We start from the raw sequence: 12,552 nt of genomic DNA, 5'->3' as shown, positions 1-12,552 counted from the left end.
TATACGAGGCATCCCCTTGGATAAACTATTCCATGAATATAGAAAACCCCTCTAATATCTCTCCCCCAAATCTCCCCCCGCAACCGACCCAGTTACCGACGACGACCCCGACGAAAGTCCACTCCCCGCCCCACTAATCCCACCAAGTCCAACCCCATGATGTCCCAAACCCAACACATCATGCACCGCCACCTTGGGCACGAGAGGCACAGGCAACTTCCTCTGCGTTCCATCGGCTCTGTGCATGATATCGCTAATGCTCGGACCGGTATTATGCTGCTTTTGTCCCTGCGACTGCGCCACGTAGTGGTGATGCATCGGCATGCCATCTGTCTGCGGCTCCGGCTCCATGGGTGCCAGGGCCGGGCCGGGTGTGTGATGGCCGTGCAGGGACAATTGGCGGATGGAGGGGAGTTGCAGGTCGCTGAGGACGCCACCGCTAGATGTGAAGGAGGAGAAAGGGCGGAGGCGCGGGGAGTGGGCTGGTGTTGCGAGCGGGGTATAGTCTGGGGTTGGCGAGAGGGAGTCGTGGGACAGAGTTGGGGAGGATGGGGCAGTGGAGTCGGGGGAGGAAGGGCGGGAGCGCTTGGCGCGGTGGATGCTGATCTCACGGTCTTCATCGGAGTGAGAGTGAGAGCGGCTCATTGGGTGCGTGCTGTGAGAGTTGGAGATGGCGTAGGCTGAGAGAGAGGGGAGGCGGCTTGTGCTATTGTGGGAGTTGTTGAGGGAGTGGTGGTAAGGGGAGCGGGAGGCGGTGTAGAGAGGCGAGGTGCGCACCTGGTGCGGGGAGGATAAGTGGTAGGGTGGTTGCTGCTGCTGCTGCTGCTGATGATGATGGTGATGATGATGGTGGTGGTGTTGGTGGTGGAGAAAGTGGTGGTCGTCGCGTTCAACCTGTGAAGCTGCGGTTGCCAGCATGTTGATGTCCATTGCGGCTGAAGGTCGACCATCAGTTCCAACTCCACTTCCACTTCTACCATAGGGCCCCAGAGTCGAGGGCATGTGCGAAGCGTAATTTGTGTAGGAGTGCGGAGGGGAGACATTAGGTGAGCCCACCTGGGATACAGGGGCAGACCTGGCAATGGGCTTCCCTGGGGGGGGAGGCATCATGGACCTGGGCGGGGTGTTTGGTGAGGTGTTTGGGCCATTTGACAAGGCGGTTGTAGCGATATGATGCTGTTGAAGTTGTTGCTGCTGGGCCGCCGCCTTGTGACTCCGTCTCGAGTTTGGGTTGTTGTGGATACGAGAATGACGGGTGAGCTCATCAGAGCGGCTGAAGCGCTTCGCACAGCCCGGGTGCTGGCAGGCATGTGGCTTTTCCCCCGTATGGGTTCGAATGTGCCGTGTCTGATGCTCGAGGCGGTGGAAAGCCCTGTCGCAGAGAGGACATTTGTAGGGCCGCGGTAGGCTTTGTCGGGATTCTTCAGTAATTGTAGCACGTCCAGCTTTGACCAGCGGCGGTAGGAGGCTCACGGGAGAGGATGAGGCCATGTTCGACTGGGTAGGTGAGGATGTCGCTGAAGCGGAAGCGGAAATTGATGTTGACGTTGACGTTGACGTTGACGTTGACTTGGGGGCGGAGGCAGACGTGGATAGAGAGGTCTCCCGAGAGTCTTCAGACGGAGATTCAGGATTTAGTAGATTTGAAAAATCCACAGCGGTAGATCGTTGGGGCATTTATACAGGATGGAAGGAGGACTGATTGGAGAATCGAAGTTGTTGGGTTGGTCGCTTGTCTTCTATTTCTGTTTACTTTTTTTTTTTTTTTTTTCCCCTTTCTTTTCTTTTTACCTCCCTTTGGTAACGACGGTGTAACACGGGGAAGAAAGATGGTCAGAGGAGTGTAATTAACCCCGACACAAGAGAGAGGGAATGCGAGAGAAGTAATATGAGGAACGGAGGGGGAGATAAACAGCCAGTGGAGGCAGTGTGAGGCTGAAGCGGGTTGACGAGGCTTTTGCCAGTGGGGAGGTGGGATTGGGGCTGGGTTGGGTTGGTTTGGTTTGGTTTGGTTTGGTTTGGGTTGGAGACGTAGAGTATATAGTGTTAGACTGCGGGAGAGAAGGACCAGACACCGACACCGACACACACCGACAACCGACACCAACACCGCGAGAGACAACACTTCGATGAGGCCAACAGAGAAAGCCTTTGTGTATTGTGCAGTAGAAGTCTAGTCTATTGTGGGTATTCTTCAGACTGGACAACACAGAAGAGTAGAAGTCGAAAATGCAAGAAGATGGAGGTTGGAGGAGGAGGAGGAGGAGGAGGAGGAGGTGGTGGTGGTGGTAAAGAGGTGTGTGTTGAAGAGGGGAGGAGAAGTGTGAGACGATATACACTGTATATAACTATAAGAGTCGGGGGAGGGAGTAGTCAGCACGGGGGAGGAGGAGGAGGAGGAAAAGCAGGAGCAAGAGGGAGGAAACAGAAACAGGAAATATAGGAGGAGGAAGGGGCAGGAGGAGAGAAAGCTATGATGATGCAAAAGAATAGTAAAAGAGGAAAAGGAAAGAGAATGAAGGAAAAAAGCAAAAATACAAAAAATTTTAAAAAAAAAATTAAAAAATTAAAAAAAGAGGACGAGGAAAAAGAAAGCAGAAGAAAGTCGGTGATGTGGGGCAGGGATCTGGATGCGGGTGCTGTATTAGTCGCTTTTAACAAGGCAGGGGGAAAAGCAGACAGGGGAGGCTGGGAGAACAACCGAACAGAGCGCGGACGATGGGAGAGATGGAGATGGAGACGAAGATTGGAGACGGAGGTTGGAGAACGGCGATGGAGAGAGACAACCGGGTGTTTGCTGTATTTTGCAAAATTGAGGATGAAAGAGAAAAAAAGAAGAGGAAGTGGAAGAGGAAGAGGTAGAAGAAGAAGAAGAAAAGGGACGGAAAGCAAAAAAGGAGAGGGGGTATATGTATTACGATTACGGGTTCTGTCCTCAGTTTTGCAAACCTGGCAACGGTAACTTCGACTGCCGTCCAGGCAGCGACGAATGCACCGTATTTATGCAGTATCGTCTACGTTATCTCTCCAGGCAGAAAGGCAGGGAATGGATGGATTTATGGATTGAATGAATGGAATGAATGTATGAATGTGTATTATTGTGCACTCCCGGCTCAACGAAGTCCGTTCATGGCAATGGATTGAACGTACAGAGGTAAAGGAATACGATTAATTACCACCCGGGCTTATCAGATTCAAAATATCTCCAGACTCCACTGGCGAAAACCCACTCACTCCAATATCACCACAAAAAAGAAAATATATGAAAGGGACGAACGAAAAAAGGAGCACGAAAAATTAAAAAATGTGGGGCGGTCGGCCTTTTCCTGGGGTTTTCGGTGGGTAAATCTTGGAGTTAACTTGTCAGCGATTTCAGGCGGGCAGCTCCCGGAATGGCAGGCTCAAGCGGCAGACCAAGCCCGGGCAAAAAAAAACCAGTGTGGCTTTGCGGCCCAGAAAACTGCCCTGGACAGCAAATCAAAAGCAAAAAAAAAAAAAAAAGAAAAAAAAAAAATTAAAACCAGGCACTAGCATAATAATTTCACTACGTTTAATTTATTATCCTGCTACCTTAGTTAGCTGGTCCTTGACCCAATCTGATGCCGCGGTGTGCGGGCGTGGGTGATAGTTAAAGTGGTATGATGTTGATTGATAATAGGTGTTCTTACAGTAGTACTACTCTTCAGCTCACTCTTCGTTAACTAATCCCCAACTCCAAAGCTCTAGCAACCAGCTTTCTCCCTCTCCTCTCCCTTCTTCCCTTCCTCCCCAAACCCTTTGCCGCCATGAAAATGGCATCATCACAACAACAAAATAATAATCTAATATCGTCATCGAACCATACAACCCAGCAAGACACTTGAGCGGAATTCAGTTTAGTGCACAAGTCTACCTACCAAGCCGAGTGGGGAGGGGAGGGGAGAGGGGAGAGGGGGAGAGGGGAGAGGGGAGAGGGGAGAGGGGAGAGGCGGGGGCATGTACATCAGTGATCCACACCCAGAAAACACAATACACAACATGCTCCATAAATCTCCACGCCTCCACGCCTCCCTAACCGCAAGTTTCTGTCCTAAACGCTTATGGTCCTGTACACACACACACACACACACACACACACACACACACAAAACACACCCCTCCCTACCAATCTCGAGGCTCATTCCTTCCCGAGACACCCCAAGTTCATTTTTCCTTCCCACCCCGCGCCGAACCTTCGTTGTTCCCGGGTGTGGGAGAGACGCCATTGATATGAACCTCCGCGCCCACGTTTACCTGCCCGAAGATCTAAACAACCCTAGTTGGATGACCATGTAGTTGGTGGAGTATATTGTGGTTATTTGTGTATAGATGCGTGACCTTGGCTATCCGGAGCCTAACTTTACCATTTTTTATTTTATTTTATTTTATTTTTGCTAAATTACCTTCCTTACTTACTATAAGCTCAACCCCCCAAACCAGAGAAAACTAACTCAACTTCTCCGGGGTGTATTGACTAATTTGTTTTTGTCTCACGAAAACTATTCGGAGCATCCTTGCAAGGCGTTAACTTGCAGTTACCTCGCTCAACATCCGGGGAATGCCGGAGCCATGGAACTACTTTATTCAGCATCGATCTTATCATTGACGATTCCTCTCTGTGTTTTTTCCTCAGTTATCTACGGAGCGGAGCATTTGAGTTCACGGTTTCACGGTTCACGTTTCACGTTTCACGTCCCGCGCCCAATAACATAATAATAAAATCAAGATCTTTATGGTTGCTTGTTCCCTGTTTTTTTGTGTTTTTTGTGTCTTTCTTATTCTTCTGCTTCTGCTTCTTCTTCTTCTTCTTCTTCTTCTGCTGCTGCTGCTGCTTCTTTTTTTTTAATTTACTTTTTTTATTATTTTTTTGTGTGTGCGCGCGCGCGCGCGTGTGTGTGTGTGTGTGTGTGTGTGTGTGTGTGTGGTCTTTTCGGCTCTTTCTCTTATCTGCTGTGAGATAGCTTCAGCCAGGTTATCTTCCGCTCAACCGCTCCCTTCTTCACTTTGATCCACCGCAACCCGATCATGCCCGGTGGGAAAGAAACCCGAGAAACGTTAATCCTCTGTTTCTCTGATCTATCTGTGCAGATCTATCAAGCGCGCCAAAAAAGAAAAAAGAAATGCAAATGCGCATATATGAGCATTCGCTCCCACAAAAGTTCCCATTCTTAACTCGCATAAGAATTTTCTCTTTTACTAAAGTGCAGATAAAACTATTGAATAGCTGACAACCACCACCATTATTTTTGCCTAGAAATTATTAATTCAATCTTTTCGAGAGCCCTCTGAACCGAAAAGAAAAAAAAATTAAAATAAAAGAAAATAAAAAACCTGGAAATAGACAGGCAGCTGAGCCCCGCGGGGGGCAGCAACTTAAAACATAACTTGCGTGATTTTTGAATTACTACATTGTACCTGGGAACGATATCTACCTTAATATTATTATTATTATTATTATTCATTATCGTTGTTGTTATTATTTATTTGCAAGCGCCTCCCAAAGTTACCCTACGCGAATATAGCCACAAAAATAAATAATAATAATAATAATAATAATAATAATAATAATAAAACCTGGGGAAAATTGGAAATTTTTCATTTTCTTTATTTCTCCTTGGCTACCGAGTTGTGCTCAAACTATGCATCATCCATGGATAAAATAACATCCTTCCTTGTGTCAGCCTCACCGGCTTCCTGGAAGGGATTTTGTTTTTGACTGTCTCTTTTCACATGAAAAAGTCAACGGGGATGGATATATGGGATAAAATTTTTTTTTTTTTTTCTTATGATTATGGACGAAACCCACCACCTTCTTCAATCTGTGACCTCATCATAATCCTGATTGCGAGCACGCAATATATGGCGATATTATTTTAAATTTTTTTTTTTTTTTTTCAAATATGACATCGTGGAATCTTCAGCAGAATATAGCAGCCAGGGCGAGAGTTTGGATGGTAATTCGTTCAATTTCAAGTATGATTCAGCATACCGTTAGTTTCCGCCTTTTTATTCGCCCAAAGAGCGAGCTAATGTCCGATCAAACTTAGGGCTAACCAGCTTCTACGATGTCATTGATGATATATAGTCTCTTGCGATAGTCTCTGCAGGGAAGCTCCCGATGTTCTAGACGTCGCTCTTGCGAAACTAACCAGCTTGGTCCGTGAGTCTCTCATTCAGTAATTTATCCCTGTGCTGCCTCGGACACTGTCTCCTTGCTGTAAATCTCCGCTACGTGAACCACATTATTATTCCCAGACAGCGTCATAGCTTAAAATCGAGGAGGAACCTGACGGGGCTTCATCTTACACATTAGCGACAGAGAACGCGTCATCTTCCCCCGTCCATTCTTTAATTTCTAACTAATCGCTTCATAATTCACCAACTCCCTTTTTCCTTTTTCTCCCTCCATATTCGGCTGTTTGGAGGAACTAAACTAACTTACCCCAGATCAACCCCAAAAGATCTAGACCGTCTATGGCTATGCCAAAGCATTCCTGGAAGGCATCGCATCCCACCCGTTCGTTCATTCATTCATTCATTCATTCATTCACTCCCAACGTCTCAGACAGGGGTAGTTATAACTATCGTTCCCTATATTTCTTTTTTCCTAAGAACTAACTCACCGGTGCTGATTTGCTTGATCTGATTGAAATGGGATGCTTCAAGGAAACCCCCACCAAAATTATCTTTGTTAAATTATTACAGCCGACACACTGCCGGTTTCAGCCGTCCTCCTAGACCTGAAGATCCATCCTCTTCAGGTTCCCTTCTGTGCGGGCACTTTCATCGCAGCCTTAAAAGATTTTAGTCGGGGTTTTTTTTTTTTTTTTTTTATCTAGTTCTCCTTTGTTATTGAATGTTTTATTGTTTTCGTTATCTGTAAACCGCCGTACCGTATTTGCAAAAACGTGGAAAACGGAAATGAAAAAATTACCGATGCAAGGATAACTGCAATCAGGGGCAGAGCTTGCCTAACCGCCGCCCGTATTTCGTTTCCTGGGGCCGTTCCCCGGATTAACTAAGACGATTACAAACGGCGATCACCATTCGCTTTTACCGCGGGAATTTCAAACTTCATCCATGATCGGGATGGAGTCGAACGACAATTAAAAAAATTAAACATATATATAACTCAATACACGAGCATATATATACGAGCATTTAGTTACATGCAGACAACAAGCGATGCTCTCTCCAGATCTTCAGATCTGGAGATTAATCATAACCGCTCACCCACTTTCGAAAACCCCAAGCCTATCCAAAATTTTCCCTTTCGTGTAAACAACAATCCACCAATCTTCTACCAAAGCTTCTTTGCACATGGTTACCACCGGAAAAGTCCTGGAAAAGTAAACAAAAGTAAACAAGTAAACTAGTTAATAAAATAAATGTTACTAATACTAATGATAATAACTAAGCGAAGAAGCCTGCCAGTTTCATCTCGACCACTCAAACCACGCTCGTGCGCAGCCCCCTTCCATCTCAACGTTCCAAGACCAACCACCATGTCACCTCGTCATCCCCCGACACCAGGCGCCTAGGACAGCCCGCCTTTAAAATTCCACCATGTCGAGCTACTGATCTATAGCAGCCTATCCCATCTCGCAACCTTGGGGCGCGATCAACATATAATTTTGAACACATCGCATCATTGGCGCCCAATCAATCACACCAACGTCGACCCAAAAACCAAAATGGGGGGGGGGAGGAAAATAAATAAAAATAAAAATAAAATAAAAATAAAAGCAGCCCTCCATTCGCAACTAAATTAGCGAAATCACCGATGCACAAAAGAGAATTATCACAAACAATCTCCAGACAGATGAAATGAAATCTGCCCCTCCACTGACAATTTCACTGGCCCCTTGTTGTGTACATGTACATTCATTACACAATGAAATTTTAAAAATATAAAAATACCCGACAACCCCAAACTCTCCAAGGTTCCCCCGCGCGCCACAGCAGGGAACACCCCAGAAAATTCCTACCTAACCATTCCATCCATGCTTCCCATTTTCAGCTTTTTGACGACGCACGCCTTTGGGCTGAGCGAAGCAACCAGCAGGGCAATCCGGGGCGGAAGGGGGGGGTAACGCGTTTGGCGTGGAGGCGCACGCTTTTTGCCCTTACCTTATCCCTGCCAGGTGCCTGCTGCCAAATTGCCAGGCCATGAAGAGAAGAGGCTCATTGGCATAGGGCAGCAAATCGCAAAAAGCAACCTGGCAAGTTTGTCAACCCGCAGGGTACTTGAACAGTACGTAAAACTAACCCACCTACAATCCTCTTCACCTCCCCTCCCCCCCCAAACAATCCGCTTTTCAGGCGCTCAGCCAAACCCAGTAGAGAAATCTAGCAGACACGTCGACTATCGCTTTCTATTCGTTGGGTTTCCGTCGTTATTGATGCTGGGTTCCGACAAAACTTTACTACGCCCTCTTTTTTCCCTTCTTTCTCTCTCTCCCCCCCTTTCTCTATCTTGAAACTCGATACGGGGATCTCAGGGTTCATTGGGTTAGTTGAACTTCATGGAGATAAAGGCTCGATCAAGGTTGCCCCGCCCCGCCCCCCCCACCCCACCACCGGGTCCCATAGCCAGCTTAGATAATAGCTAGTGTAGCTTAACAGCTTCGTATGGTCGTTTATCACTGTGGTAACAAAAACGTCTGCGGAGATAATTAGATAGTAGACAGATAGACGCAGCTCCGTCTCCTTCATGCCTTCCAGCTCCTATTTACAGAAACAATCACTGGCAATCTTCCCCAGCAAAAACAATCCCAGATACTTGATAGCCAATTAATAGATAGGACTACGTTTAGCTGGTGCTTATCTCCCCGATCACGTCGTGGGGCTGAATCAGCCTCCGGGAGATAGTTAGTTAGCGCCATGTAACTCTAAGCTGACCAGCAAAATCCCATTTTCCTCCATGTAACAATAACGATAGCAATAATAATCAATCCTCAAGCGCTAATTAAAGTATTCCACTCATTCTTTGAAACGTCTGTTCGCTACGATACCTGGTTTACGTGTACAGATAGTTTACTCGTGGACATGGACATGGGGGCCTGTAACGATCCTCCCGAACTTTCTCCGCCTCCAAAGAACGTTCTCGCCCCTTTTTCTCCGTCCTTTTTTTTTTTTTCTTTTTTTCTTTTTTTTTTTTTCAATTTTTTACTCTCTTCTCTGTTGCGCGATGCTATTAGCGGAGATGATGAAACCTGGATTTTCTCCCCCCTCCCAAAAAAATAAAATAATAAATAAAATAAACGATGAAAAATAAAAATAAAAATATAAACTGCGGGACCAAGATTTCTCCGGATCCTCACTTCCGCTAACCTAATTCCAAGGTTGGGGAAGCCGGTTACACCTTGTTTTTTAGCGGCATGACGCATTTTACGTGATAGCTTTGCGCTTCGAAAACGAAACGCGCTGCGATGAGGAAGGGAACTTCCCCATTGCTGGTGCGTTAAATTACGGGGGCAACTAATACGATATGAATTGATTAAATTCTTTCGGCAAATGAAAAATACACGAATTCATCCATTCCTTTACCCCGGGGAGGGGGTTTCCAGAAGAGCGTTGCGCAAGAGAGATCTACAGGTTTTTGTTCAATTTTTGGAAACTTTTTAAATATAGAACAAGTTAAAATAAATCAAATAAAAAGAGAATAAAGAACATTCCGTCGGACCCAGAAAGAAAGAAAGGGAATAAATAAAAAAAAAAAAAAGACAAGAAGCTAAAATGATGCGATCGATGGTGGAAGTGGGGAGAAATCTGTAGACAGCGGCTTAGCTCGTCTGGCAACGATATTTAACCAAACAAACTGACCTCTTCTTGCTTGCTTCTTTCCAGTTTTGACCACGGGGAATTGAATGGATGGATGAATGTATCATTGAGCGGAGGGAATACTCCCGTACCCGACTTCGTATTGTGCTCAACATCTCCCCCAGCCATCATCAGCACTCTCCCGTCAACTTTTGCCTGCGGGGTAGCTAATTACGCATAAATTCGGAGCAATTGGACTGATCACACTCTTTGTGTTTAGGACTTGTTGCATGGGGCAATTTTTTTTGGCTGCTTTGTTCCATTTATTTATTTATTCACTCTGCTTGTTCAAATCCCTCGCTCCTCGCCATCCATTTCTCGTATGATCTTTTTTGTATGGAGCCCCACTTTTTACTTCCAACCTTCCCTCGCTTCACCGACAATCTCTGGATTCTGCCTAACGCGCTGTGAATCTGGAGATCAATGTATGACTTGTTGGATAAAAATAAATAAATAAATAAATAAATAAATAAAAGAGACAGTTCAGACTCCATGTTGCTTTTTGCTTGCCTCGCTTCCTGATATTTCCTTTCCAATCCGCACGTTAGATGCGTGCCCAGCAAGGTACTCCTGAACCAAGCCGCGGAATGAACTCGCCATTTTCCCCACGAATGGGCTGGAAATAAGATAACGGACTTTTTTGTGGCCCCAAGAAACTTAACCGTTGGAATCAAAGCAGCGGAGAGACATTTGCACAAAACGGGGATAGATAGAGTACATTTGTTAAACATCACATCCAATTCTGCAAAACCTCAGTGGATACCCGTTCTCCCTCTCCTCCATATGTTCCAATGGTTGATGAGTTGTAACTTTTCACGAATTCTGAAAATTTCCTCTTTTCATATTTCCCCCCGGCATTAAGAATCGGATTTTATTTATTTATTTTTTAATTTATTTTATATTTCACTTTACTTTTCTGGGGAAGATATAATTCCTTTCTCGGGGAAGCATGTGACATCACCTAGATTCCCCCACAAAACTTAACGTGTTTGCTGGAAATGTCCGTTGCCAATTGGTCCCCCAGAGTTAAACTATGTGTCCCGGTTTGCCTTCCGTCGACCTACTTTGTAACTTGTCAGATTCGTATATGCAGATTTGAAATTGTTAGTTGCATCACAACAGACACCTTTTTCATGCGCCATCGATTTGTGCTGATTGTCGTAGCGGAATACTTGTATCAGTTTCCACTTCCCAGTCTCAGGAACTGATGTTAACTCCTTGCCTGGTTTCTTTAAGACGTTCCGCACCAGATTCAATTCTTATTGTTTGCATATATACAAAGGTAATCAATCACATCACAAGTGCCTTGCCTCCAAGGTTCGTCTTATCTGTAGAGAGGGATTGTAGAAATTTCATTGGAACCTCACTAATACTTTACTTAGTGCATATTATTGTTTTCCCCTAGCTCTTTGTCGAGAGTATATGGAAGACAGAGATGATAGATGACAAAATTAGCTCTCGCCTTGCTTTAACAACCAATTCGTCCCCCTTTGCAAGAAAGTAACTAAAATGACATTGCCACCGGTTTCCCCTTGTGGTCGAAGCAAACGGCTTTTCCGTTCCTTGCAAGGACGCGGAAGAATTTGAAAACTTTGCTTCTGAAAAAGGTAAAAGGGAGTTACGACGGCTGAGAATGTCCAGCAAATGATATGAAACCTCAAGGGATTTGGGAAGCGAGTGGCTCATCCTCTCCGAAACTTTCCTGCATGCTGCTTTATCATCAAACTCATGGATAACTAACTAGTTAGCTAGTTATAGTTCACGGATTAGCTCCGGGATATGTATCTATGAATCATCCCCCAATATCTCTCCAAAGACTTCCGTTCTTGCATAATCTACCAGTTAAAAACTACGTTCTCCACCATATCTATGCTACTAATTTGAAGTGTTTCAAAATAAAAATACGTTAACAAACTCGAATGGCGCGGGGGGGGGGGGGAACCATAAAACCGTTAAACCCGTCAAGGAGGAGATTCCCTGACAGATATTTTAACCTTTTATCAAAACTTTCCCAACAAGCAACGGCGTTCCTCTGATAGCATCCCCCCCCATCCTTTAAGCCGACCCCAGCATTTCTATTTGACATGCTTTCCACGGGCAAAGGGGAGTGTTCTATTGGTGCATCAATTAAAGGAATGGCGATGGCGAAACGGATGTCGGTATGAATTTTTGCAATCAGCGAATATCATTCAGCAACGACGAATCTAGGCTTGCACAATTTTCCATCCCCTCCTCCGCCCTAAAACCCCAGTTTGCCTCCCCCCCCCCCCGCACAAACCTTATCATTGGAAAGGTTTATGCTTTCCCATATCTCTCTATCACTCTCTACCACTCTATCTCTTCTATAGTACTCTATAAATATATATATTATTATGTTAATTGCAAAACGAATTCCGAGTATATGTTTTATATATCATGTGACCTTTCATCAAAATTTTCTGCCTGCAAGTTCATATGATTCTGATTCTGTTGCAGCTCATTTTCATCTCTGCTTTCAATACATTAGTTTGATTCTGCATTTGCTTTTCTGCTTTATACATGTATTATTTTTTTTTTATCATACTTTTCATTATTTATATACTTTCAACACTTTTTATGTTTCTTTTAATATATTCATTTCGAACTATTATATATTATTATATTTATTATTATTTTTTAATATAAATTATATTAAAATTATTTAAATAAATATATATTATGAAATTTATTTAT

At 44.8% G+C, this 12,552-nt stretch overlaps 2 protein-coding genes across 2 annotated transcripts; both read right to left on the bottom strand.

Moving 5' to 3' along the window:
• Positions 1-51: 51 nt before the first annotated feature.
• Positions 52-1,677, bottom strand: PADG_03236 (uncharacterized protein; the record flags this gene model as incomplete). The annotated part of the gene is made up of 1 exon (XM_010760011.1): positions 52-1,677. The coding sequence occupies one exon, from the start codon at positions 1,675-1,677 to the stop codon at positions 52-54; it is 1,626 nt and encodes a 541-aa protein (XP_010758313.1).
• An 8,514-nt stretch (positions 1,678-10,191) lies between these two features.
• On the bottom strand, positions 10,192-10,440 carry PADG_03234 (uncharacterized protein; the record flags this gene model as incomplete). The annotated part of the gene is made up of 2 exons (XM_010760488.1): positions 10,192-10,245; positions 10,330-10,440. The coding sequence occupies 2 exons, from the start codon at positions 10,438-10,440 to the stop codon at positions 10,192-10,194; spliced, it is 165 nt and encodes a 54-aa protein (XP_010758790.1).
• Between the last annotated feature and the right edge of the window lie 2,112 nt (positions 10,441-12,552).

Source organism: Paracoccidioides brasiliensis, assembly GCF_000150735.1.
Source record: "Paracoccidioides brasiliensis Pb18 unplaced genomic scaffold supercont2.3, whole genome shotgun sequence".
Lineage (NCBI taxonomy): Eukaryota > Fungi > Ascomycota > Eurotiomycetes > Onygenales > Ajellomycetaceae > Paracoccidioides > Paracoccidioides brasiliensis.
Note: the sequence above shows the minus strand (reverse complement) of the source record. Positions and strands in the feature narration are given on the sequence as shown.